The sequence below is a fragment of the Malaclemys terrapin genome, chromosome 13 (genome assembly GCF_027887155.1).
Source record: "Malaclemys terrapin pileata isolate rMalTer1 chromosome 13, rMalTer1.hap1, whole genome shotgun sequence".
NCBI lineage: Eukaryota > Metazoa > Chordata > Testudines > Emydidae > Malaclemys > Malaclemys terrapin.
Window position 1 is genome coordinate 44,338,025 of NC_071517.1, and position 24,007 is coordinate 44,362,031.

General features: G+C 48.4%; 1 protein-coding gene across 1 annotated transcript; it reads right to left on the reverse strand.

The window, feature by feature from the left end:
• Window positions 1-212: 212 nt before the first annotated feature.
• On the reverse strand, window positions 213-13,297 carry LOC128847813 (L-amino-acid oxidase-like). The gene is made up of 7 exons (XM_054047530.1): window positions 13,257-13,297; window positions 9,400-9,623; window positions 7,666-7,772; window positions 6,843-7,044; window positions 4,293-4,346; window positions 2,020-2,150; window positions 213-1,100 (listed from the first exon to the last, which is right to left on the reverse strand). The coding sequence occupies exons 1-7, from the start codon at window positions 13,267-13,269 to the stop codon at window positions 305-307; spliced, it is 1,527 nt and encodes a 508-aa protein (XP_053903505.1). The 5' UTR covers window positions 13,270-13,297; the 3' UTR covers window positions 213-304.
• Between the last annotated feature and the right edge of the window lie 10,710 nt (window positions 13,298-24,007).

The window sequence follows — 24,007 nt, forward strand, 5'->3', positions numbered from 1 at the left end:
GAGCGGGGCGAAGCAGGATACGGCAGCATGCTCAGGGGAGGAGGCGGAGGTGAGCTGGGGCGGGGCAGGGCGGGGCCACGGGGAACTGTCAGTGGGTGCTCAGCACCCACCAATTTTTCCCCGTGGGTGCTCCAGCCCCAAAGCACCCACAGAGTCAGCACCTATGCGAGGCGCTACCACCAGCACAACCACAACAATAAGGACGCTCGATGATCAGTGGCGCAATTTTTAATTCCCCCGTCAGAATCCCCCTGGGTTTGTACCTCCACCAAACACTCATAAATCCATTACAGTTCATTTTCCTTCAGCTCTTTCTGTTGCCACTGGGTGATGCACTGACAGCGCCATGGATGCTCCTGGCTGCTCTCATGGCAGCTTTCATAGCCGTCTCAATCCAGGCGTGAGGGTGAGCGGTGTATTCTCCTGCGAAATAGACCCTCCCTTCGTTCTGAAACAAAGCTTTGGAGTAGTCGACTAACTGATACGGGGTTAATGAAACATAGGCTCCCATCGCATATTTGTCCAGGCCCCATTTCTTGATCACATGTTTATCACAGACGTTCTGGATATAAGTCTTGGGCAGTTGGTGGATTTCTGCCAGGTCCTCCTGTACCAGATCAATGCACTTTTCATCACTGAGGGGAACGAAGAATTGAGCATCATCATCCCAAGTGTAGGAAGCCAGGATCACCCCCACTCCACTGGAGAAGTTGTGGCCGGGGTAGTAGATGAATCTGGATGGGCGATCAGTGATTGACCTCCCATTATAGATTCCATCCTTCTCCCAAAACTTTTCCCTGCAGGCCAAAAAAATCTTCACGTCCCTTGAGTAGCGGAGGGAGCGCAGGGCATGGGTCTTGTTGGAGGAAAGAGGTGGAGAAAATTTAATGAGCCGTACGGCTTTTGCTGTGGTTGCGACAAGGACGTAGTCGGCTGTCACTGAGGAGAGGAGCCGTGTGAGTGGCCTGTGATAAAACACTCTCACTTTTTCATTGTCTTGTAGTATCTTCACCACTGTGTACTGAAATAGAATATCCCTATGCATAGACTTGTAGAAGGCCTCTGGGAGCTGATCGAATCCCCCCGTGATTTCATCAAATCTGAAAGAAAGGCAGGGGGTGGGAGGAGATGACGGTAGAAGAATGACCGCTTCTGTCAATAGTTCTGAGTGAATATCACAAAAATAAGAAGCGGCTCTGTAAGGCGCTGCTTAGCTGAAGATATAATCCCTCCTCCCCCAGTGACTACTTCAATTCCGGCTCCTTTTATTACAGGCAAGTGCCAGATCTGCGGTAGTTAAAGGTAAGACCAGCTTTCTGGTTAAAGTTTCACTCTTCTACATGATCTGAATTCTGCACAATTACTAAGATTGCCTTAGAATTAGGTCTGTCTCATGGGGGCGGGGTAGGATTAGTAATCCTCATTGGGGGTCATTTGACCAAAGGGTTCCCTTGGTATAACCGAGTGATGCTCTAATATCACTATTACAGGTACTTTTAGAACATCAGGGTTGGAAGGGACCTCAAGAAATCATCTAGTCCAACCCCCTGCTCAGAGCAGGACTAATCCCCAGATAGATTTTTACCCCAGTTCCTAAATGTCCCCCTCAAGGATTGAACTCACAATCCTGGGTTTAGCAGGTCAATGCTCAAACCACTGAGCTATCCCTCCCCCTCAACTCTCAGTCAGAAGTTAATTACTGAATTCCACAGGAACTCTCCCCATTAGAAGCCAGAGATAGACCCTTTCAGTCATGTTCGTCTCATCCCTTGTGAAAGCGTCCCCTGCCTTGTATGGCTAGAGAAATCTAGTCATGAACACCTGCCCTCTGTGACAGTTCAGGCCATCGGTGCCTACTTGAAAGAAGGCAACTGGTCACACTGATAGATGGACGAGATACATCTGTCTGCTTATCAATCTCATTGTATCAGAAGATGGATGGCTAGGTAGACAGATCCTACCATAGATACATCTTCTTCTCCATATAAAGCAAATAATTAAAGATACTCTTCTTCTTACCGGTCTTTGAATGCAATATCGTCCATGAGAGAGTACAGAAAAGACAGGTGGAAACTACTTTCTAAATTCAGCACATCACCAATCATGTCAATGGCTCCTCTACTTAATTTTCCTTCTTTAATCAAATATTCCTGGTTGGGGAAGAGAGGAAGGGCAGAAAGTGCATATCACATCCACATTGAAACATGACAGCTGAAGAGATGAACATAGGAATTATTCGGTACCCGTAATGGTTAGCCAAAGGTCACACCCATAGAGACACAGAGACCCCGTGGCAAACAGTCCCCTGTTCTTTGCAAACATCTCTCAGCTCAGACCTGACAAACTGACTACACCGAACACAGCTTACAAGCTATTTGTCTATGAAGAGTAACATGTGAGGTATCTGCAGACAGCTCACAACTTGTCAAGATTCATAATCGTGGCGAGATGTATGTATGGGTAATATTTAAGGAGTAAAGTATTTATACTGAACGTATGGTTGGTGGACTTGGGGTAATAATTAGTCAGCGGGGTACTGTGTCTAGGTGACAACTCATTCAAACCAGACTGTTCCCCTCCCCCAGTCGGCCAGGACGTAATGCAAGGTTCTTTTCCCTAACCTGGCCACATCCCAGAACAAATTAGCAAAAAAGACCATTATAACAGGCAGGAGATCGCCCTGGCTATGAATCAAGGCAAAAGCCTGTTTCGGTATAAATAGAGTGTCAGGGAAGGCATTCTGGATTCATTCGCTGAGAAAACCCCGTAAGGCAGTGGTCCCCAAACTGTGGGGCATGCCCCCTCCTAACGGGGCATGGAGGAACAATTGGGGGCTTGATGGGGCCCAGACAGATTACATTATGGGTAAGGGGGAGCATGACATCAAAAGTTTGGGGGCCACTGCCTTAAGGAGCAGGGGCCTTTCATGAACATTTTGATGCTGGCTCTGGTGAATCCAACCAACTTTGCAACAGCCTGAGCTCGGCAGGGGAAGCCGACTTGAGTATAATGGAAAGGTAACTATTGAGATGGGGACACCCAGCTTTGTGTTTTATGCTTTTATGTTCTAGCCATTTGCTTCTATCACTTTCTCTCGATTCTAGTTAAATACTTCTTCTTTCTCAAACAAACCTTCTTTCGTTCTAAGTGCTCACCAGGGATATGTGGTCTACAGGCAGGGCCGGCTCTAGGATTTTTGCCGCCCAAAGCAAAAACAATTTTGGCTGCCCCCCCCCCCTTATTTAATTACCCCACCCCCGCCCCGCCTCAACTCCGCCCCTTCCCGAAATCCCCAGCCCTGCCTCCTCCCCTCAGGCTCTCAAGCCTGGGAGGGAGGGGGAGAAGCGGCGCGCGAATCAGCTGTTTCTTGCGCCGTGGCAGCAGCAACGGAGGTGAGCTAGGGCGGCCGGGGCACATTTTTAGGGGCAGCATTCTGGCGCCGGCTATGCCGCCCCTAAAAACGTGCCGCCCCAAGCACCAGCTTGTTTTGCTGGTGCCTAGAGCCGGCCCTGTTTACAGGAGTGGTGGTTTAAAGTAAACTGAGGTACACTGCAGAGGAGCTGGGATTTCTGAGTAGCCAGTGGCAGGGACTGGATATCCCAGGGGAATGAGTCTCGGGGACTGGGGGTTCACGTACTGTTAACCGCCCGCAAGGCAAAGCTACGACCGGCACAGCCCAGAGGAGGGAGCTTTGTGGGCAGTAGGGTGACCAGATGTCCCAATTTTATAGGGACAGTCCCGATTTTTGGGTCTTTTTCTTATATAGGCTCCTATTACCCCCCCTGGTGGGCAGGCACAGAGAGGAAGGGTATCACATTGAAATAACCATGGATGCATCCGACGAAGTGGGCATTCACCCATGAAAGCTTATGCTCCAATACATCTGTTAGTCTTAAAGGTGCCACAGGACTCTCTGTTGCTTTTTACAGATCCAGACTAACACGGCTACCCCTTGGATACTTGACAGGGCAGATGGGAGCACAGAGAACATTTGCTTTCTACAGCCCGATGTCTTGGGTAGGGAGAGGCAAAGAAGATGTGGATCCGTGGCCCTGCCCTCCCCCTTCCACTAAGCAGAACCTGGAGGACCACAGGGGAAAGTATGCAAGGCCCCATGAGGCAAGTGTGTTTCCTCCACATAGCCAGGAGGCGAAGGAGGATTCAGATGCAATACCGCCTGCCATGGGCTGTGTGAACATGGCACAATCTGTCCCACAAGGAGTTGCATTCGCTGGTGGGAGGAAAGCTTTAGGAAATCAGGCACAAGATACTGGAATGGCATCTTCAATTACCTTGATGGAAAACGAGTCGTATTTCTCTTTCAAAGCTCTGCAGTCTGTTGTCACCTGGGGAGCAACGAAGAAAACAGTCGCTAGTGTCACAATCGCAGCTCTGCCTTTGCAGATTGGTTATTCTCCCTGTTTGCGATCACGTACTTACGGCTGGTATCCTAGTGCATGTGCCCAAGGAGGCAGGACATGAAATGACTGCTCCGGAGAAAGAGCTGTTAACAAGATCTTTTTAATGGGGACATAGGCACGGACTTCTCCTTTAGCTGGGGGGTACTCGCCCCCGCCCCGCCCTGCCCCAGGCCTCGCCCCCACTCCACCCCTTCCACCAAGCCCCTGCCACTGCCCCGCCTCTTCCCATCCCTGCCCCACCTCTTTCCGCCTCCTCCCCTGAGTGTGCCCCGTCGCCACTCCTCCCCCTCCCTCCAGGAGCCTCCTGCATGCCGCAGAACAACTGTTCAAGGCAGGTGGGAGGCGCTGGGAGGGAAGGGGAGGAGTTGATCAATGGGGCCACTGGTGGGCAGGAGGCACTGGGGGGAGGGGGGAGCTGGTGCTGTGCTAAGCACCCGCTAATTTTTCTACTTTTTAAAATTTTTCTACTCACTGAGTCGGGGCCTGTGAATGGGGATAAGGAGGGTAAGTTTTGTTTTCCTTCCCTGCAGTTCTCCAGCTCACTCAACCACTTTCGCTCAGACTTTTTGAACAATAAAATAAATAGTTTAAGGCAATGTCTACAGTAGCACTTTTGTTGGTCAACTTTTGTCCGTCAGTGGTGTGAAAAAACACCCCTCCTGACCGATAAAAGTTTCACCACCAAAAGCACTGGTGTGGACAGCGCCATGTCGGCGGGAGAGCTCATTGGGGGTGGTTTCATTATGAGAGCTCTCTCCTGCCGGCGTAGAGCAGCTACACAGGAGACCTTACAGCGGCACAGCTCTGCAGCTGTAAGATCCATCCTGTAGACACAGCCTAAAGCAGGGGGTCTCAAACTGGGGGTCGGGACCCCTCAGGGGGTTGCGAGGTTATTACATGGGGGGGTCACAAGTTGTCAGCCTCCACCTCAAACCCCCCCTTTGCCTCCAGCATTTATAATGGTGTTAAATATATAAAAAAGTATTTTTAATTTATTGGGGGGGTCACACTCAGAGGCTTGCGATGTGAAAGGGGTCATCAGTAAAAAAGTTTGAGACCCACTGGTCTAAAGGGAAAAAGAGAACCAGATTTTCCTGTGTCTTTAGTTGTTTAAATAGGCAGATAGGCATCTACTGGCATTTTCCAAAGCACCCAAGCATCGTTAATCCCATTGATCTTTTGGAAATATCACAGGAGGCTAGATTCACAAGTGGATATAGACATTGCAGCGCTCCGTTCTCAACACCTCACTTTTAGGTGCCTAGAAAATCACCGGGATTCACACAGTCACATTCTCAGGCTCCCTACGCAATGAAGGAAGGAAGAAAGGTTCGGCCCCTAAACATGGGATCCGCAAAGGCAGCAGGCTGAGCCAGGTAAACTGACCAAAGGGAGATGCCAAAGAGAGGGGTGTGTCCTAATCCCTCCCCCTCCCAGCGAGTTCAACGCCTGCCTCTGCTTGGGGATCTCAGCTGTGCAGCCTCTCCTGGAGTCCTGACATCAACAGCCCCAGCCTCAGAGCGTTCCCCAGGGGGTTGGGTACTCACCGAGCATGTGGGAAACCTCTGGTGCAAGTCTTCCCTCTGTCTGCCCAGCAGTGGGGATTTGAACAGGGGTCTGTTCCTCGCAGCTGAGATACCGCGCCCTCTCCGGTGACGCATTCCCCCATGTGTATATCACTAGGGCTTCGGGGGCTGTTTTCCACGGTTCTCTGTACCATAGTAAGCTGAGCCCCTCGATGATTCCTTCCCAGAACTTGTTTGTATGTCTGGGCACCCGGGGGTGGGGATTAGTGGGACGGCGTTGGAGGACTATCAGAACTCAAGGGTTTCAGCTTGCATCTTCACTGCACACACTGAGTTGCCAACTAGCTCAGAGCTGGAGCACTCACCACAAAAATTAGTGAGTGCTTAGCAACCACCGGCAGTCAGCTGCCACCCCCTACACCCCAGCACCTCTGGCCCGCTGGCGGGTCCAGCTGATCGACTCCTCCCCCTCCCTCCCAGTGCCTCCGGCCTGCTGTGGTCAGCTGTTCCACGGCGTGCAGGAGACACTTGGGGAGGTGGGAGGAGTGGGGACAGGGCTCGCTTGAGAGAGGGGCCGGAACTGGGTGGGAAGAGATGCAGCAGAGGTGGGGTGGGGGCGGAGTGGGGGCAGGAAGAGGTGGGCTGGGGGTGGAGCCTGTGATGGAGCAGGGGTGGGACCTTGGGGGAAGGGGTTGAGCTGGGTTTGAGCACACCCAGGGAAAGGAGGAAGCCGGCGCCTGTGCCCTCAAGCCATGCCAGCTAGCCTGCGTTGAAAGGACCACTTAAGTTGAGCGAGATGGTTTTGTGTGTGGATGAGACGGGGTTTAGGACCAAAATCTAACTTTGAAGTGAAGACCTACCTCTAGTACATGAGTCCATTCCACAACACACATACCTCATCCAGTGTCTGGTCATAAAGTTCACTGGCAGATTTCCCCCTCTCTGCGGGAAGCAGAGGGTATTGCAAGATATCAGGGTTTCGGTCAACATCTCCAGATCTTGCCCTGACGTTGTTAGCCAAATACCAGGCATTGTCATTAGTATTATAGAATGGGTTCAGTTTAAGTCTGAATTTGGTAATAAATTCACGCACAATCCTAAAGAAAAGAGAAGGAATAAAAAGAGAAAAATTCCCAAATGAGAAAGAATGTTACATGCTCATATATGGTCCCGAGCGTGAATGGCCCAATCCTACCTAGGTAAATGACATTATTTGTGTGTCATATGACCCCAAATCCATATTTTACCAAATCCACATTCAACCCTGTTTTGCAGTAGATGAAAAATGCGGATAACTATTTCAATAACAATTATTAATATGTTCATAATAAAAATTGTGGTTAAATGTGTCATGAAACATTTTGCTAAAATTGAAACCAACAAATGCACTAAACAATTTACTTTTGAAAAAATGCCATTTGGCATTTTGGCTGGTGGAGTAGATTGTCATCCTCCCACTCTGCACTTCCGCCCACCCAATCCCATCCCATCTATGCAGGAAGAGATACAGCTCCATAGAGATCTCAGTCCATGCACACAGACTGACTGTTTGATGCAATGCAATTCGTCCACATAAGGAAGCAAGGGGAGATTTTAACCTACTCAAATTTAAGCCTTCAACGATTTTTTTTTCTTGGAATTATCATAAAAGTCTTTAAAACGGGGCTTCCACAGTTCTGAACGAGGTTGGCGGGTGAAGAGGGCGAACTGTGTATTACCTATGGTCTCTTGGCAAACGCATGGCTCCCAGCTCCGCGTACCAATCTTCTTCTCGATAGGTCAAGATACGTCCTCCCACGCGGTTACTGGCTTCCAGAATCACGACCTAGGGGCAAAGCGCAGGTCATGATTTTCAATCCCTGGCTGGTGCCTAGTAGCTGTAGGTAGGGCTTGATTTCTCCCGCATCCTTTCTTTTGTAAATGGCCATCAAAGGAAGAACATTAATGTTTTATCAAAGTAATTTCAGATGCTATGTAAGCAAACAGGCCTTGATTCAGGAAAGCAGGTACACATATGCTCAACTTGAATTTCAACTTCATAAGACTTAAGCATAGGCTTAAAGTTAAGCACATTCTCAAGCATGCGTCCAGAATCAGGCTGTGTTCCTGCACTGGGTACTCAAGGTACACATTCCAGTATGGAAGTTTTCATAGTAATAGCAATTTTTCCATTCATTATTAATGCCAGATTTTCAGTGAGGGAGGTTTTAAACCAACAACATCAACTAAGCACTTCAACTATAAATACACAAGCTATGTCTGTTGACTTTTCCAGACTCAGGGGCTGTAGTTCTTGGGTGGCTCTGAGGAGGGGGAGTAGAGGATGTTTAGGCAATCTATAGGGATAATGGGTTTTGGTCTTTCCCATGGCCCAAGACAGTCGCTCTTTCTATGGAAAAACAAAACAAACAAACAAACAAACAAACGAGTGAGAGTGAAAGTTAAAGTTGTTACGGGATCGTTAATATCAGTTTTCACAGGTAGAGAATTTTGTCAGAAATGTGCAAACTGGTCTTTTGGAACATTGACTAAACAAATCACCATTTCCATAAACGGTAGTGAGTAGAATTTTTTTAGCTGCCGCATTATTTTTCATACAGCTTTGCTATTTCACTAACAACCTTAACTTCAAGGCAATGAACATGTTGTCTGGAAATCAAAATAATCAATTTATTTTTCTTTCTTTCTTTCTTTCTTTCTTTCTTTCTTTCTTTCTTTCTTTCTTTCTCAATTCATCCAGTTTACTTAAGTTCCCATCGTTTTGTTCTTCAGCATTGTTTACTCTATCACAGGGTGGGCAAACTACGGCCCACGGGCCAGATCTGGCCACTCAGGGCTTTGGATCCAACCCACGGGATTGCCCCCCATGGCGCCATGGGCCCCGCGCTGCTCTCAGAAGCGGCTGGCACCACGTCCCTGCGGCCCCCTGGTGGGGGGCAGAGGGCTCCGAGCATTGCCCTCGCCTCCAGGCACTGCTCCCCGCAGCTCCCATTGGCCGGGAACGGGGAACCGCAGCCAATGGGAGCTTTGGGGAAGGTACCTGCAGGCGTGGCAAGGGTAGCACACCCCTCCTGCACCCCAACTCCCTGCCCTGAGCCCCCTCCCACAGTCCACACCCCTCCTGCACGCCTGCCCTGAGCCCCCTCCTGAACTCCGCACCCCTCCTGCACCCCAACCCCCTTCCCTGAGCTCCCTCATACACCCCACACCCCTCCTCCCCAGTCCCTTGCCGTGAGCCCATTACTGCACACCGCTCCCCCTCCCACACCCCGCACTCCCTCCCGCACCCCAACCCCCTGCTCCGGCCCGGCATACAATTTCCCCACCCACATGTGGCCCTCGGCCCAAAAAGTTTGCCCACCCCGGCGCTATGCATAAGGAATGATGAGACTATTTCAGAGGAGCACTGCCTCCCTGGCCTGTCTCAGGCTCCACTCGGGCATTAGCGTTACCTGGCAACCAGCTTCTTTCAGCAGTTTGGCAGCAGTGAGTCCACTAATTCCTGCCCCGACAATCACCACCATCTTTGAACGACACGCTTTTCCCAGCCCATTTTTGGCAATATCCACCAGTTCTTCGTAGTCCAAGTCAATAAAGCATTTTTCCCACTCCTTCGGTTTGCGCGAGAGACCCTCCGAGCTCAGGACTGCTACAAGGAGGAAGAGCTGAAGAAATACTAGAACAGAGATGCAAAGAAAACACCCACGTTGAAGCAAACTCACTCTCTCAGACAGCTCAGTATCATCACTGACATACTACTCCTCATCTCTAGGAAGAGGCTAACAACCGCAAATGCAGAGCTCTGTTATATCAACAAACCAGGAATGTTATTACGATCCAATACAATCAACGTATAACCCAGAGAAGGGAAGTCAGTTCTCAAATCCTCTCACAGTTCATGCATTCTTATAAACTGTAAAATATAAGAACGGCCATACTGGGTCAGACCAATGGTCCCTCTAGCCCAGTATCCTGCCTTCTGTCAGTGGCTGGTACCACACATGGCCACCACCCAGTCTACCATTGAGGGTCCGGGGCCCCACAGATTCACTTAGATCTGTGCATACCACAGGGATGTCATGATTTTGGGGGCCACCCATCACCTGAGGGAATGGTGCAGGAGAAATTCATCTACCGTGGACAATGTGACTGAACAAGGTCTTCAAGATTTAACATCATGAGGTGAATTGAGGAACCTAACCAGAGTCTCTGCTTTATGCCATTAAAAAAACCTCAGTTCTGCTTTTGCTTTCCACAATTTGAGATAAGCTTTTTGTTTTTCAAAATGGAAAGCTGTGATTCCCTCTCTCGATGACCGCGAAGGAGCTCTGTGTCCTGTGGAGTGTAGTTACGGAAGGATCCCACAAAGAAATACGTGGTGCGTGAGGCCACCACTCCCCTAACCCCTTACAGCTTTAAAATTCAACACAACACTCGAAACTCTGTCTGGAAGTTCACAGGTGGCCAGTGCAGCTTTCAAAGCAAGATTATTATGGAAAGCTCCTTCCAAGTGAGCACCCACATTTTCTGCTAGTATCATTTTCTGACTGGTCTAAACTGAAGGTGACAAATGCGTGGAGGTCCCACATTTCACAGCAATGGTGACTCTGCTCAACAAAAGCAGATGAAAGGAGATATTAATCTGGGCTATAACTCCATCCTGAGTATCCACCAGCCCTCTTGGACCTAACCAAACCCCTATCTTGAGTTTCTAATGGTGTCCAGCCCCACCAGGAGACGAAAGGTCTACATGGAAGGATGTTCCCTGCTGCTTTTTTCTCACCCTTTTGAGTTTCCTTTATCTCCCTTTCCTGCCTGATGACTCTCTTGACTGCTTCAATGCAAATTAAGCAGCGCACACAATCCTCTGTTTGAGACAGAGCTGTTTGTCAACCTCAGTTTGGGACATGAGTTAATAACACCATACAGTGGAATCTTATCACTGCATGACAATGTTGCCACACATATGTTATCAGAACAATATTAATCATCAGATTATGAGTTTTCGATTGATACCTTACAAAACATACTTGGTACAAAAATGATTACCATAGTGTGGAGGGTGTGGACACAGTGCTACATCCTGTCACAAATCCGGATACGCCTTTTAATAACACAAGAACTAGGGGTCACCAAATGAAATTAATAGGCAGCAGGTTTCAAACAAACAAAAGGAAATATTTCTTCATACAACTCATGGTTAACTTGTGGTCCTCTTTGCCAGAGGATGTTGTGAAGGCCAAAACTATAACAGGGTTCAAAAAAGAACTAGATAAATTCATGGAGGATAGGTCCATTAATGGCTATTAGCCAGGATGGGCCGGGGTGGTGTCCTTAGCGACTGTTTGCCAGAAGCTGGGAATGAGCGACAGGGGATGGATCACTTGATCATTACCTGTTCTGTTCATTCCCTCTGGGGCACCTGGCATTGGCCACTGTCAGAAGACAGGATACTGGGCTAGATGGACCTTTGGTCTGACCCAGTCTGGCTGTTCTTATGTTCTAAATAACTATCCCATGAAACCAAAAATGGTACAGGGTCACCACAGCCATAAACACCCATGGAATGTATTTTTAATTACAGTGTTGGAACGATTAGCAAAAATCAAAACCAGGAAGGACTGGGTTAAAGCCATCGATACTCTTGACCATTATTATGTTCTCCTTACTCTTCAGATGTGCTAGGCTGATATTGCCACCGGGAAGCATGGACTGGAGGATTGCCACCATGCCTATTTTTTTTTTGCAATGACACTGAAATAGATTTAGTAGCATGATCATGTTATTCCCACAGCACATATGTTTCTTTTGTTAAAATGTGTGTGTGTGGGGGGGGGAGGGTGGACATGGACTCCTGTCCCTCCTGTTTCTGGCACCAGTGCACCACACCCAATTGTGGCCGTGTGTGACATTGAGGTAACTGTGCTTCAGTTTTCCTCATGTCTTTTATTGGCCTATTTTGTCCATAGGAGTGACCTGACCATCCATCCATGACACTGTCAAATGCCTGACCCCATCCAGGACCACTGAATCCTTTAGCACAAGGCTTTTTAACCCTTTTTCTTTCTGAGGCCCCCCTGACGTGCTATAAAAACTCCCCAGCCCACTTATGCCACAACAACTGTTTTCCTGCATATAAAAGGCAGGGCCAGCATTAATCATAGAATATCAGGGTTGGAAGGGACCTCAAGAGGTCATCTAGTCCAGCCCCCTGCACTCATGGCAGGACTAAGTATTATCTAGACCATCCCTGACAGGTGTTTGTCTAATCTGCTCTTTAAAATCCCCAATGATGGAGATTCCACAGCCTCCCTGGGCAATTTATTCCAGTGCTTAACCACCCTGACAGTTAGGAAGTTTTTCCTAATGTCCAACCGAAACCGCCCTTGCTGCAATTTAAGCCCATTGCTTCTTGTCAGTTAAGAACAACAATTTTTCTCCCTCTTCCTTGTAACAGCCTTTTATGTACTTGAAAACTGTTATGTCCCCTCTCAGTCTTCTCTTCTCCAGACTAAACAAACCCAATGTTTTCAATCGTCCTTCATAGGTCATGACCTTTAAATGCAGGTTAATTCAGGACTGTGAAATACACCGTACAATTTAACTGTAACAGTTGCAGGTGAAAACAGTCAGCCAAGGTATAATAAATAAATAACTAAATAAATAATCATAATAAAATCTTCATTTCTCTTCCACCCACATTTCCAAATGGACATTGGACAAGAAATAAACAGGGCAACTAACATATACTGTGAGGAAAAACAGCCGGCAGTTGGGAGCCCCCTTGTCATGGTAACTCAGGGGTTACCTCAGAACTTCTGCAAGAACTTCAGCACCATCAGTACTTTGATTTTTGAGTAAATGTATTTCAAATCTCAAAGGCTTTGCTGGTGAATTGAAATAAATATGTCCAGCCCTGACTTACAACACTGGTGTCCCTTCACTTGGTGAACAGATCATTTGTTCTCTTAACATTTTAACTGAATCTAATCACCGAGCCACAGCCGTGGAAAGTTCAGAGCTGCTAAACCTGCGTCCCACAGTAAAATTGATTTACTGTGTCACTGCGGCCGAGCGCAACTGAAAATACCACACTGGTGGTTGTTTCCTCCTATATTCACATTGAAAGAAGAGTAGATGATTCCGGGAGAAGCTCAATTGAAAATGAGGAAGAAAAAGACAAACAGAGAAAGATTATAAGAGAGAGAGAAAGATGTGAAACATGAAAGCCCATTGCTACAGTAACATGTGCCCAAAGGAACAGTCTATTCCATCCCACTGAAAAAGCTCAAAGAGAAGTTTCACTCACAGAACCTGTCCATTTCAGATGGTGGGTGGAGTCATCCAGTTACCTTCTTATTTTATACCCACCTTTTATATAGACCTACTGATAAATATCCTAGCAGGAACTGCTGACTCTGTGCCTAGAGAAACTGTCACATGGTCTTATCGGACCTCCTCCTGTGATGTGCTCATAGCCTGCAGGTTACTCTGAGTTGGGTCAGCTCCATCCAGGCACATAGGACCTGGGAACAAAGGAACTGTGGTCTTAGTAGACTCTGGCCCATCTATCTTCTTCCACACCCTGCTGAATCTGGCAGCCTCCTCTTCTTTCCTGGAAACCACCCCAAAATTCCCTCCATATCCTCATGAGCCCATATCCTCTCTCCTGTTGAAGCTGTTCCCCTGTGGGGAAAAAATAATTTAAAAAGTCATTGGCACAGAGGGACTGGATGCTGGGTCTCCCACATCAATGCTTCAACCACTCGGCAACGGAGTCATTCTCAGGCTTGTTTTCTTTCTCTGGCCCAATGAGTGGGGGCTTTTTTTGGGAGGCACAAGTTGAAATCTGTATTTCCTGGGTTTCAAAACATTTGAAATTTTATTCTATTTGTAGAAAGAACGAGAATTACTTGTGGCACCTTAGAGACTAACAAATTTATTTGAGCATAAGCTTTTGTGGGCTAAAGCCCACTTCATCAGATGCATGCAGTGGAAAATACAGTAGGAAGATATATATATATACAGAGAACATGAACAAATGGGGGTTGCCAGACCAATCGATTAAGATGGGCTATTATCAGCAAGAGGGAAAAAAACTTTTGTAGTGATAATCAGGACGGCCCATTTCAAACAGTTGACAAGAAGGTGTGAGTAACAGTAGGGGGAAAATTAACATGGGGAAATAGCTTTTAGTTAGTGTAATGACCCATCCACTCCCAGTCTTTATTCAAGCCTAATTCAATAGTGTCCAGTTTGCAGATTAATTCTAGTTCTGCTGTTTCTCGTTGGAGTCTGTTTTTGACGTTTTGTTGTTGAATAATTGCAACTTTTAGCTAGGCGTGCTGGTAGCATAAGGCCTGAGGAGAGAGTCTACATAGCCAGACAACCCTGCTGTCAGGGTGCCAATGTCTGAGATGATGGGGCGTCCAGGATTTCCAGGTTTATGGATCGTGGGTAGCAGATAGACTACCACTGGTCAGGGCTCCAAGGGGTGTGTCTGTGCAGATTTGTGCTTGTGCTTTTTCAGGGAGTTTCTTGAGCAGATGTAGTTTCTTTTGGTAACCCGCTGTGGGATCAGAGGGTAATGGCTTGTAGAATGTGGTGTTGGAGAGCAGCCAAGCAGCCTCTCCTTCATAATCCGACCTATTCATGATGACGACAGCACCTCCTTTGTCAGCCTTTTTGATTATAATCTCTGAGTTGTTTCTGCGGCTGTGGATGGCGTTGTGTTCTGCACACCTGAGGTTATGGGGCAAGTGTTGCTGCTTTTCCACAATTTCAGCCCGTGCACGTCAGCGGACACACTCTGTGTAGACGTCCAGTCTGTTGTTTCGACCTTCAGGAGGAGTCCACGCAGAATCCTTCTTTCTGTAGTGCTGGGAGGAAGGTTTCTGTGGGTGAGTGCGCTGTTCAGAGGTGTGCTGGAAATATTCCTTGAGTCGGAGACGTCGAAAGGAGGCGTCTAGGTCACCACAGACCTGTATGATGTTCGTGTAACACGATACGGGTCTGTGGTGACCTAGAATCCTACTTTTTGTGTGATCTGAGCAGCCCCATTACCGTGGCTCTGGTTTCTTGAGACCCAGCTGGAGCGCACAGCCCATCCCATGGTCAGTGGACTGAAGGTTGCACACTACAGGGCCACATTCCCCAGCTGCTGTGGATCACTTTTAGCCCCACTGGAGTCACTGGGCCAGCCCTCTAGCTGAGGCAGACAAGAAGAGCTCTGTTGGAGTCAATGGGACCAGGTCCCGAGCTGGGGGGATTCTGTGGTGCTTCACTGAATGGGGTCTGATTTCCCTGCATCTTAAGGTGCTGAAATGTCTGGGATGCTTTGCTCCCTCCCTGTTAGCAAGGGGTGTTACTGACCGGCCAGACTGGGCATATAAACCGCTGCAAGGCAAACTCCTCAGCAGCGAACAAGGTTGTTTCTGAGTGAATAGAGTCTGTGCTTTATTCTCCATGAGCAATGGGCCAGTGATTGTGATCATGTTTCCTTTCCTGCCTGAAGACGGAGGAGATTTCCTGGGTAGGAAGTGACAGCTGATGGATGAACTGAAAGAAAAAAGATTGTGACCTTGGAGAACAGTTGTACACCCCTGGCAAAGAACCATCACCCTTCGCTGGTGTCAGAGAGGCTGTAGAATTCTTGGGCAGCCAGGGAACGTGGCATGGTTGTGAAGCCAAAGGAATTACGCTGACGTAACACTGGTGCCATTGAGTGGAGGGTCAAACCCTTACACAAACGAGTGAACAAGTTTTGCAAGTTCATTTTCACTGTCTCTAACGTTCAAACTTGTGAACAGCTTTATAGACAACTCTTAAGAAAATTCAGTCCAGGCCCTTAAAGGATGTGGCTGAAGTTGGATGACAATGTGCTGGATTTCTCATGCCTAGAAAATGGATTTCAACACCCAGCACAACTAGAAATTGCCCCATAACTTTGGCAATGCAGCTACCAGCAATAGCTCCATTCCAGTTCTCATTAGAGCTGGTAGGAAATTGGGCCAGAAAGAGAGAGTGAAAATGACTCAATGGCCTAGTGGTCAGGACACGGTGGGAGATCCTGGTTCCACTCCCCCCCACACACACACCTGCGCTAATGCCTATTTAATTATTCATACAAAGGGGAACCGCTTCAATAGGAGAGAGAGAGAGAGAGCCCTGCCCCAGGATCCCCCCAGCCCCATGGCTGGGCACTCACGTCGGAGGTTCAAGTCCTGTTTCCCCATCAGGCGTGGGGGCATTGAACTCCAGGTCTCCCACATCTTCACTGAGTGCCTGAGTGTGATGGGTTGAATCACAGAAACCCCTTTGGGAGCTGCCACCTCATGTGCCAAGACTTCTTCTGCCCCTGCTTTCCTGCCCTGGCAGCTTCGGACTTCAGTGCCCTGTCTGGTTTGAGCCAGACCAGCTGGCCTGCTGCAAATATTTAGTCTCTCACTGTAAGAAAGGTTTTCCCAGTCTCAGGTCATTCCTGTTGTTCTTCTCCATGAATGCATTTCATTGTGAGCTGTGTTTACACCCCTTTAGGTAATAGCTAGTTATTGCACTGTAATACTGTCACGCTAATGATGCATGGAAAATAAATGTCACAGTTGCCCATTAATGCACTGATTGTCCTCAGCATCCTGCCCAGAAATGAACCATATCTGGTGGTTAACTCTTAACTGATTAAGAGTTGCCAGAGATTGGCAATGTTCCCCATTCAGTGATGAGAAAGCCAGAGCCAGCCGGGCTGCAGTCTGATCTCTGCAGGAGTGTGCGGGGCCTGATTTACACCAGTGTGTGGTCATTTGCACTAGTGCAAAATGCTTCCAAATCCCAGTGCTGGTTACTCGCCTTGCACTAATGTCAATGACTGCACAAGGGGCAGGGCCATGCGAAATTAGGCCGATAGCCTTCGACTGGGTGGAGAGGACACATTTCTGTGACAACACATTCTGGTCATTTCTAGCAATGGAAGGACTAAGAACTCTGTGAGTTCATTTCCTGGAATGGAGCCTCTGTTGTTTATGCAGATACCAGAGCAGCTTGTTAATAAATGAATCCCTCCTGATCCACCTTAACAAAGATGTCCCCGGTCTCATTATATGGCCTCATCACCATTGTAGCTGAGCACCTCACAATCATGAATCTATTTATACTCATAAACACCCCTGTGAGGACTGGCTGGTGCACCCAGATGAAATTTTGGCCAAAATTTTTTGGAGTTGCTGAGAATTTTCACCGGATTGGTTGAATTTTTTCAGTTGCTTTATAACTTTGAAAAAAAAAAAAAAAGGAGTTTGGTTGCTGAAAATGGAAACATTTTTGGTTTCTGATGAAATTCCCCCAAAATCTTCTCAAAGGTGAAATTTTCCCACAGAAACATCTGTCTTGAAATGAAAAATGTTGACCAGCTCAGCTCTGCCATGACTCCTGAGTTATGAAATGTCTGGATTTAGAGCTAACGCAACCACCTCTTCAGTTGAGGAGCTTCCCCTGCCAATGTGATTTGGCAATAAACCATGGAGTAATTCCTCTCTGTGGTAACTGCTGAGGCCTCCAGACCCCTGGGACTTCAGTTCAACCCGGCCCTGTCTCAGTTTACACAGAGAAAATTGCATTTGACTACCCCATGACCCTAATGAATGAAAAGACCCTCGGAGAGCCAGATGGAACATTCCCAACTCTTCTTTAAAGCCTTCCACAGGGAAATCATTATAATTAATACTAAAGAAAGCATCTAAAAGCCTCAAGGTTGGGCCCCATTGTGCTAGACACTGCACAAATATACTGCTCTGCTGGGTGGGAGATGCTGATGGATGCCATCAAGTGAGTCTTTGCTCCTAAGACAGTCGCAGACCTCGTCAGAGTCCATGGGTGGCTAAGCACAATCCGTCAGACTCAATGGAAGAAGCCAGGAAACCCCTGTTCTGTAATAAAGGCAGCTGGGAACAATGGAGGGACCATCCAAGGCACATGGCAGGGCACAACTAAGTCACGTGAGCCAAGGGGTTTCCCTGATTGCAGATGCAGGGGCTAGGAGACTGGTTTGCAGTCTGTGTGCGTGAGAGGCAGGAAGCCAGGGGAAGCAATTGTGAGCATAGCCCTGAGAGGGAGCAGAGAGACTGAGCTTTTTGGCCACAGAGCTCACTGGAGGCGCAGACTTAGGGATTTCTGAGCAAGTACAAGGCATGTGATTGTTTGTTTCTGTTGTGTTCTTCTGAAATACATGAGATGACACCAAGAATAAACCTGACTCATGTCACCAATTTCTCATTCTAATGGAAACAACCCTGCAAGGCCCTGAATACGGGCAAACGGCTCAGGCCAAAGGGGCAACAATAGTAATAAATATACTATTGCTATGGTATCCCATCTCTTCAAACATGGGAAAGTTCTGAGCATGGGAGTACGTTAATGCCACGTGTGATGTTATTGACATAAACTGGGACCATATAGATCATTGTTGCAACCAAGGTCCTGTAGTGGCACCCAAATCTTGTATAAAGGGGGTCAAATGGGGTGTCTAAGACAAGGTTATGGTTTACTGGTTATGATTATGCTGTCTATATGTGTGTATCAGTTTTGTAGTTGAAGTTATGAATATTGGCTCTAGACTGTCTGTATGGCAAACTTATGCTATGCTTCTGGGTGACATCCCAGACAAACTGAGATTAGCTCTGCCTAGCCTGCTTGATGGCCCATTAAGGACCATCAGCTATACAATGGACCCATTGAGAGAAGGCAAATATGCCTTGAGACTCAGCAAAGTATGCAGGAACTTGCCCATGTGACTCCAGACTCCATTTTGCTGTAATTTTCCACAGTAAGAACAAAGAGGTGTTCTTACACCTGGAAAAGACTATATAAGGCTGATGCCTGATCTCCATCTGGTCTTCAGTCCTGCTTCTTACCTCTGGAGGAACTTTGCTACAAACTGAAGCTCTGAACAAAGGACTGAGGACCCATCCCAGCGGGGGATGTATTCCAGAGACTTGATTTGAACCTGCAGTTTATTCCATCGCTGCTGCAAGCCTGAACCAAGAACTTTGCCATTACTGTATGGAATTGATTCCATTTAACCAATTCTAACTCTCATCTCTATCTTTTTCCTTTTATGAATAAACCTTTAGATTTTAGATTCTAAAGGATTGGCAACAGCGTGATTTGTGGGTAAGATCTGATTTGTATATTGACCTGGGTCTGGGGCTTGGTCCTTTGGGATCAGGAGAACCTTTTTTCTCTTATTTGGGTATTGGTTTTCATAACCATTTGTCCCCATAACGAGTGGCACTGGTGGTAATACTGGGAAACTGGAGTGTCTGAGGGAATTGCTTGTGAGACTTGAGGTTAGCCAGTGGGGTGAGACCGAAGTCCTCTTAGTCTGGCTGGTTTGGTTTGCCTTAGAGGTGGAAAAATCCCAGGCTTGGGCTGTAACTGCCCTGTTTGAGCAATTTGTCCTGAGTTGGCGCTCTCAGTTGGGTTCCGCCAGAACCCCATTATCACAGCACGTAATAAAGACCTGGGTGTGAAATTTACCAGTGTAGGTCAAATAACTCAATGAAGATTTTTAGAACTGTCCCATCGTCAATTCTGTCACAGAGTCTTAGACTTGTCTAACTACCACTGACTTCGGTATAATGTACATTGCTCTGGGGTGGGACCAACTGAGTCCCCTTGAATGACATAAGTTACACCACTGGTGTGGACAGTGCTATGTCCGTGGGAGAGCTTCTGGGAGGGCCGGCTCTAGGATTTTTGCTGCCCGAAGCAAAATTTTTTTTGGCAGCCCCCCCTTTTTTTTCATGCCCCCCTGCTCCCAGCCCTGCCTCAACTCCACCCCTTCCAAACTCCTTCCCCAAATCCCCAGCCCCGCCTCCTCCCCCAGGCGTGCCGCATTTCCCCTCCCATTGCTTCCTGCGGGCCCCCACGATCTCCCACCCTAGCTCACCTCCGCTCCACCTGCTCCCCCGGACGTGCCGCCGCTCCGCTTCTCCCACCTCCCTCTCAGGCAAGATGAGCTGGGGCGGCGAGCTGGGGCGGTGCGGGCACTTTTTCCCCACGCCCCGGAGTCGGCACCTATGATGGCCGGACCCAGAATGACGCCCCTAGAAATGTGCTGCCCCAAGCACCTGCTGGTTTTGCTGGTGCCTGGAGCCGGCCCTGGCTTCTGGTGTAAACCAGCCCTTAGACTCCTAAATGATCCCAGACACAGTTCTGAGTCAGGGGATGTCCCGTGGTACTGAAGGCCATTCCTCTTGAGTGGGTTCAAATTTGTCACCTTGCCCGATATTCACAGCATGAAACTGAATGTATCTGTGCAGTTACCTGCTGTGGTTTCTGTCTTATGTCAGAGCGCTACTGGGAGCAAGGATGTCAGGTGCTTTCCATTCTCAGTTAGATCAATGTCAGATACAAAACAGACGTCCATTATTAGCAAGGAGGCGTGAAAGCCCGGGAATGTTTTACACCAGCTCAGTGTCAATGTCCTGAACCTTGTTCTGCCTCCTGTGCGTTATAAGGTTTATGTTAGAAATCGACCTTCCGTTGTACGGTTTACATCGGAGCAGGTTGAAAAATGTGCCCCCAAATTCATCCCTTATAATCCATCAATTTCAAAACCTTTCTACTCACTGGCACACATGTGGTTGTGGAAACCTCTAGAGAGCAGGTCTAGGAGCTTGTAGAGCAGCTATCCCTGTTCTCAGCTACCCGTAACAATTCGGGGGTCCCTGTTTGGGGGCGCTGCCCCTCGAGATCTCTCATAGCTCAGGACAGAAGCTGAGTGACCACTTACTGTGGGCAGCGAACCACCACCTGGAACCTGAGGGTTGTTCCTCCCCAGCTGAGCTCTCAGAGCATGTGGGACATCCATGGACGTGCAGACGCTGCGCTGGATTCTCGGTTAGGATCCGTTGTCCCCGTCGCTCCACTCGGGCGGCACAAAGGATCTGGATTCTGGCCAGTAATGGCCTGTGGAGAATTGCCCTGGTGGTGTAAGGCTGGAGGTGCTGGGTTACTATGACAACAGCCGGCTCCTTCCGCCGGTGATGCAGGGGGAATGTCGGGGTGTGTTACACACTCCATTGAGCCCCCCCCCCCCATTCGCTGGGTCTCCTGGCATAAGCTAGAGTATTGTTATGCATAGACAGGAACAGACACTGCCCTGAAGAGCTTAGCTGACGCAGAGAAGACAGACAAAGGAAGGAGCCTTGTTCCCATTTTACAGATGGGGAAACTGAGGCACAGAGTCTTGCCTCAGGTCACCCAAGGACTCAGTGGCAGAGCCGTGAATTGAAATGCGATCTCCTGATCCCCAGCCCGTTGGCTCAATCACAAGACCAACCTTCCCCTGTGTGTCCTTCACTCTGGATCTGTGCAGAACCACATCCCCCATGTTAGGGCCATGAGAATTTTCTCTAGCCCAGGGGGTTTGAACGCATTCTAAGAACCTGTGGAAACCTGAGGCTTTGGTTACTGCAGAGACTTTCTCAGCCCACCAGTCCCTGCGGGTAGCTGGATCGTTCGTGCTGACACATGGGGTATGTCAGCCCTGCCCTCCGCCTTGTCGAAGTCACTTCCACTTGTGCAAAGTGAGACTGAGGCATTCCCAAAGCCGAATCTCCCCTCACTCTCTGTGCACTGGTGTCACTCAGGCCTGATTCTCCATTACAATCAGGTCACTTTGTGCTTCTCTGGAAGTGTAAACGCACCTTAAAATGGATACAAACAGCCCCCTGGAAACTCCCTATGCAAGGGATCTCCATGGCTGGTGTGGAGCTGTTGTAAAGACCTTGCAAACACCCTGCTCCCAGCCCCCTGCATAGGGGGTGGATTGGGAGGGCGCCCAGAGCACACTGCCCTCTAGCTAGCCCATGCTGCCCAGGGCCCATGGGGAGCAGAATGTAAATTAGAACAGCCCTGAGGCTGCTCTAAATTCTGCCGAGGGCTGGACAGGGCCCTGCAGAGACCCAGAACACGGGGAGCACAGGGGCAGCTTCTTCATTTGTTGAACTTGCCTTATTGATTGAATGCACCGCGTTGATTCCCAACCACAGGGGCTGTGTGACTGAGAGCCAGGCTCCATGTGCTTCCTCTGAGGGAGGGGAGACTGTGACAAGCGGTGTTAATCATGGGGAGTTGGCTACATTGTATCTCCGCAACCAGCTGCCCTTGTTCAGCTAAGACCCTCTCACTAGGTGCTTTGCTTGTTCTGGGAAATTCACCCGTTGATGGCGACAGATGCAACTGCCTGCATTGCTCAGACACATTATCCGGCTTGTGCACATTTCCTAGTGTGGGCAAAGCCGCAGGGACAACGAATGCTCTTTCCACACTCCCTCGATCCTGATCTCAAACCAGCCCCAGGCCAGATCCACACTTCGCGTCGATCGGCCGTAGCTCCATTGGCGTCAATGGACAGTAGGTCCAATTTACACCTGCTGATGACCTGGCCCGTTGTTTGCTAGTTTGTCAATGGGCCATTGCAAACTTAAGTAATAACAAATTTCAAATGACTGAGACCAAGAACAAACCTTGCAGCTGGGCCGGAGAGTCCAGCTTCAGAACGGAGAAACATCTACACAGTTATTGCAACATTGCCCTGCCCTACGGTGCCAGACCTCCCCTGTGTGCAAAATCGATGGTCCTGTTCATATGCAAACACAGCAACAAACCCAGCTTTGAGGAGGAGCTGATCACATCCCCCAGCACCACCAGGGCAGGGCTGTCTCTGGAGCAAAGGCTGATACCTCAGGAGCACCGAGGAAGAGCCGGGTTCTGTCTCCCAGCCAGCAGCAGAGTAACTGTGGCCAAGGCTGGATCTTACATCTCCCAGTCACAGTCTGACGTCATCACTGCAGTGACACCCCCCTGCTCTGAGTGTGTGTGAAGCGACAGTCCCGGCCAATGGCACGGAAGAGAACCAAGGCCAGACAGTCCCAATATAGCGCTGAGATGAAATACACCCATTGCTCTGCACTCAGGAAAGCAGGATTTGGCGTTAAAACACTGGCCTGGTGCTTGAAAACCATGAGGTGACCTCCTAGTGTGGTCATGGAAAGCAGTTTGCAGAAGTAGGTTGTTATCTGGAGACTGAGCTGGAGGTGTCGCAAACTCCTCTGCCCCCCGGTCATCCTAGATGCAGAACTAGTGGTTTCAGATGTTTGCTAACCGGCCTGGCCTTGCACAAAGTAGGGGTGGCTGAAGATATTTCTACATATAGATGAATGGATTGAAACAGTGAACAATTGCAAAACTAAAACAGAACAAAGGAGATGCTGTTTTGTGCCCATGGGAGTCTGTTCCCATTCGCAGCACAATGCACTTTGCACATGCACAAGAGCTATTAAGTGGAGCTGGTTGAAAATTTCCCCATGGAGTAGTTTTTCATGGGAAAATGCTGGTCGGACAAAATCAAAATGTTCTGCGGGAACGGGCCAATTTCAATGCAATTTTGTTTAGAAAAACTCAAAGTGATTGGCTTTGAGAAGGGTGAAACTCTTCATGTTGATTTTTAGTTTACGTTATGTTATGCATCGCAATAGAAAATTTCAAAGTTGAAATCAAAACTGTGACAGTGTACCCCATAAGGCTGTATGGGGGCGGGGGATGCTTATAAATGTATGTATGATATAACTGGAATATGTTTTGTGCTGCCTGTGCCATGTAACATATCTCTGTAAAGGTTATGGTCTACTATATCTATTCATCCGATTTGTACATATAGATCATTTTCTACTTGAGGTTAAGAATATGGGCTGTTTACTTGCTTGGTTTCTAAGTAAGCTTTGTGAGGTATTTGGTCAGCTTCCTTAGGAAGGAATTCGCCAGGTTAAGTACCTCATCAGGAGGCACTTGGGGAACAATGCATCTTGGAATGCTCCAATCCACATGAGAAGTGGAGACATGCAAGATACCATGTGGACAATGGCTTCGGCCTGTAAAGACTGAGTCATGCAGGGACATGTGACTTGCCCAGGTGACTCCATAACTCCATCTAGGAGCTGGACTTTGCATAGGAGGGAGGAGGGGGGTCTCCACCCACAAGAGAGAGTCTATTTAAACCCG

What these genes read in the sequence shown, in the direction of transcription:
- LOC128847813 (XM_054047530.1), bottom strand. An exon ending in ATGACCAGACACTGGATGAG is followed by an intron (nt 4,347 to 6,842) that starts GTATGTGTGTTG and finishes GTTGCTCCCCAG; the next exon opens with GTGACAACAGACTGCAGAGC. An exon ending in ACGACTCGTTTTCCATCAAG is followed by an intron (nt 2,151 to 4,292) that starts GTAATTGAAGAT and finishes TTCCCCAACCAG; the next exon opens with GAATATTTGATTAAAGAAGG.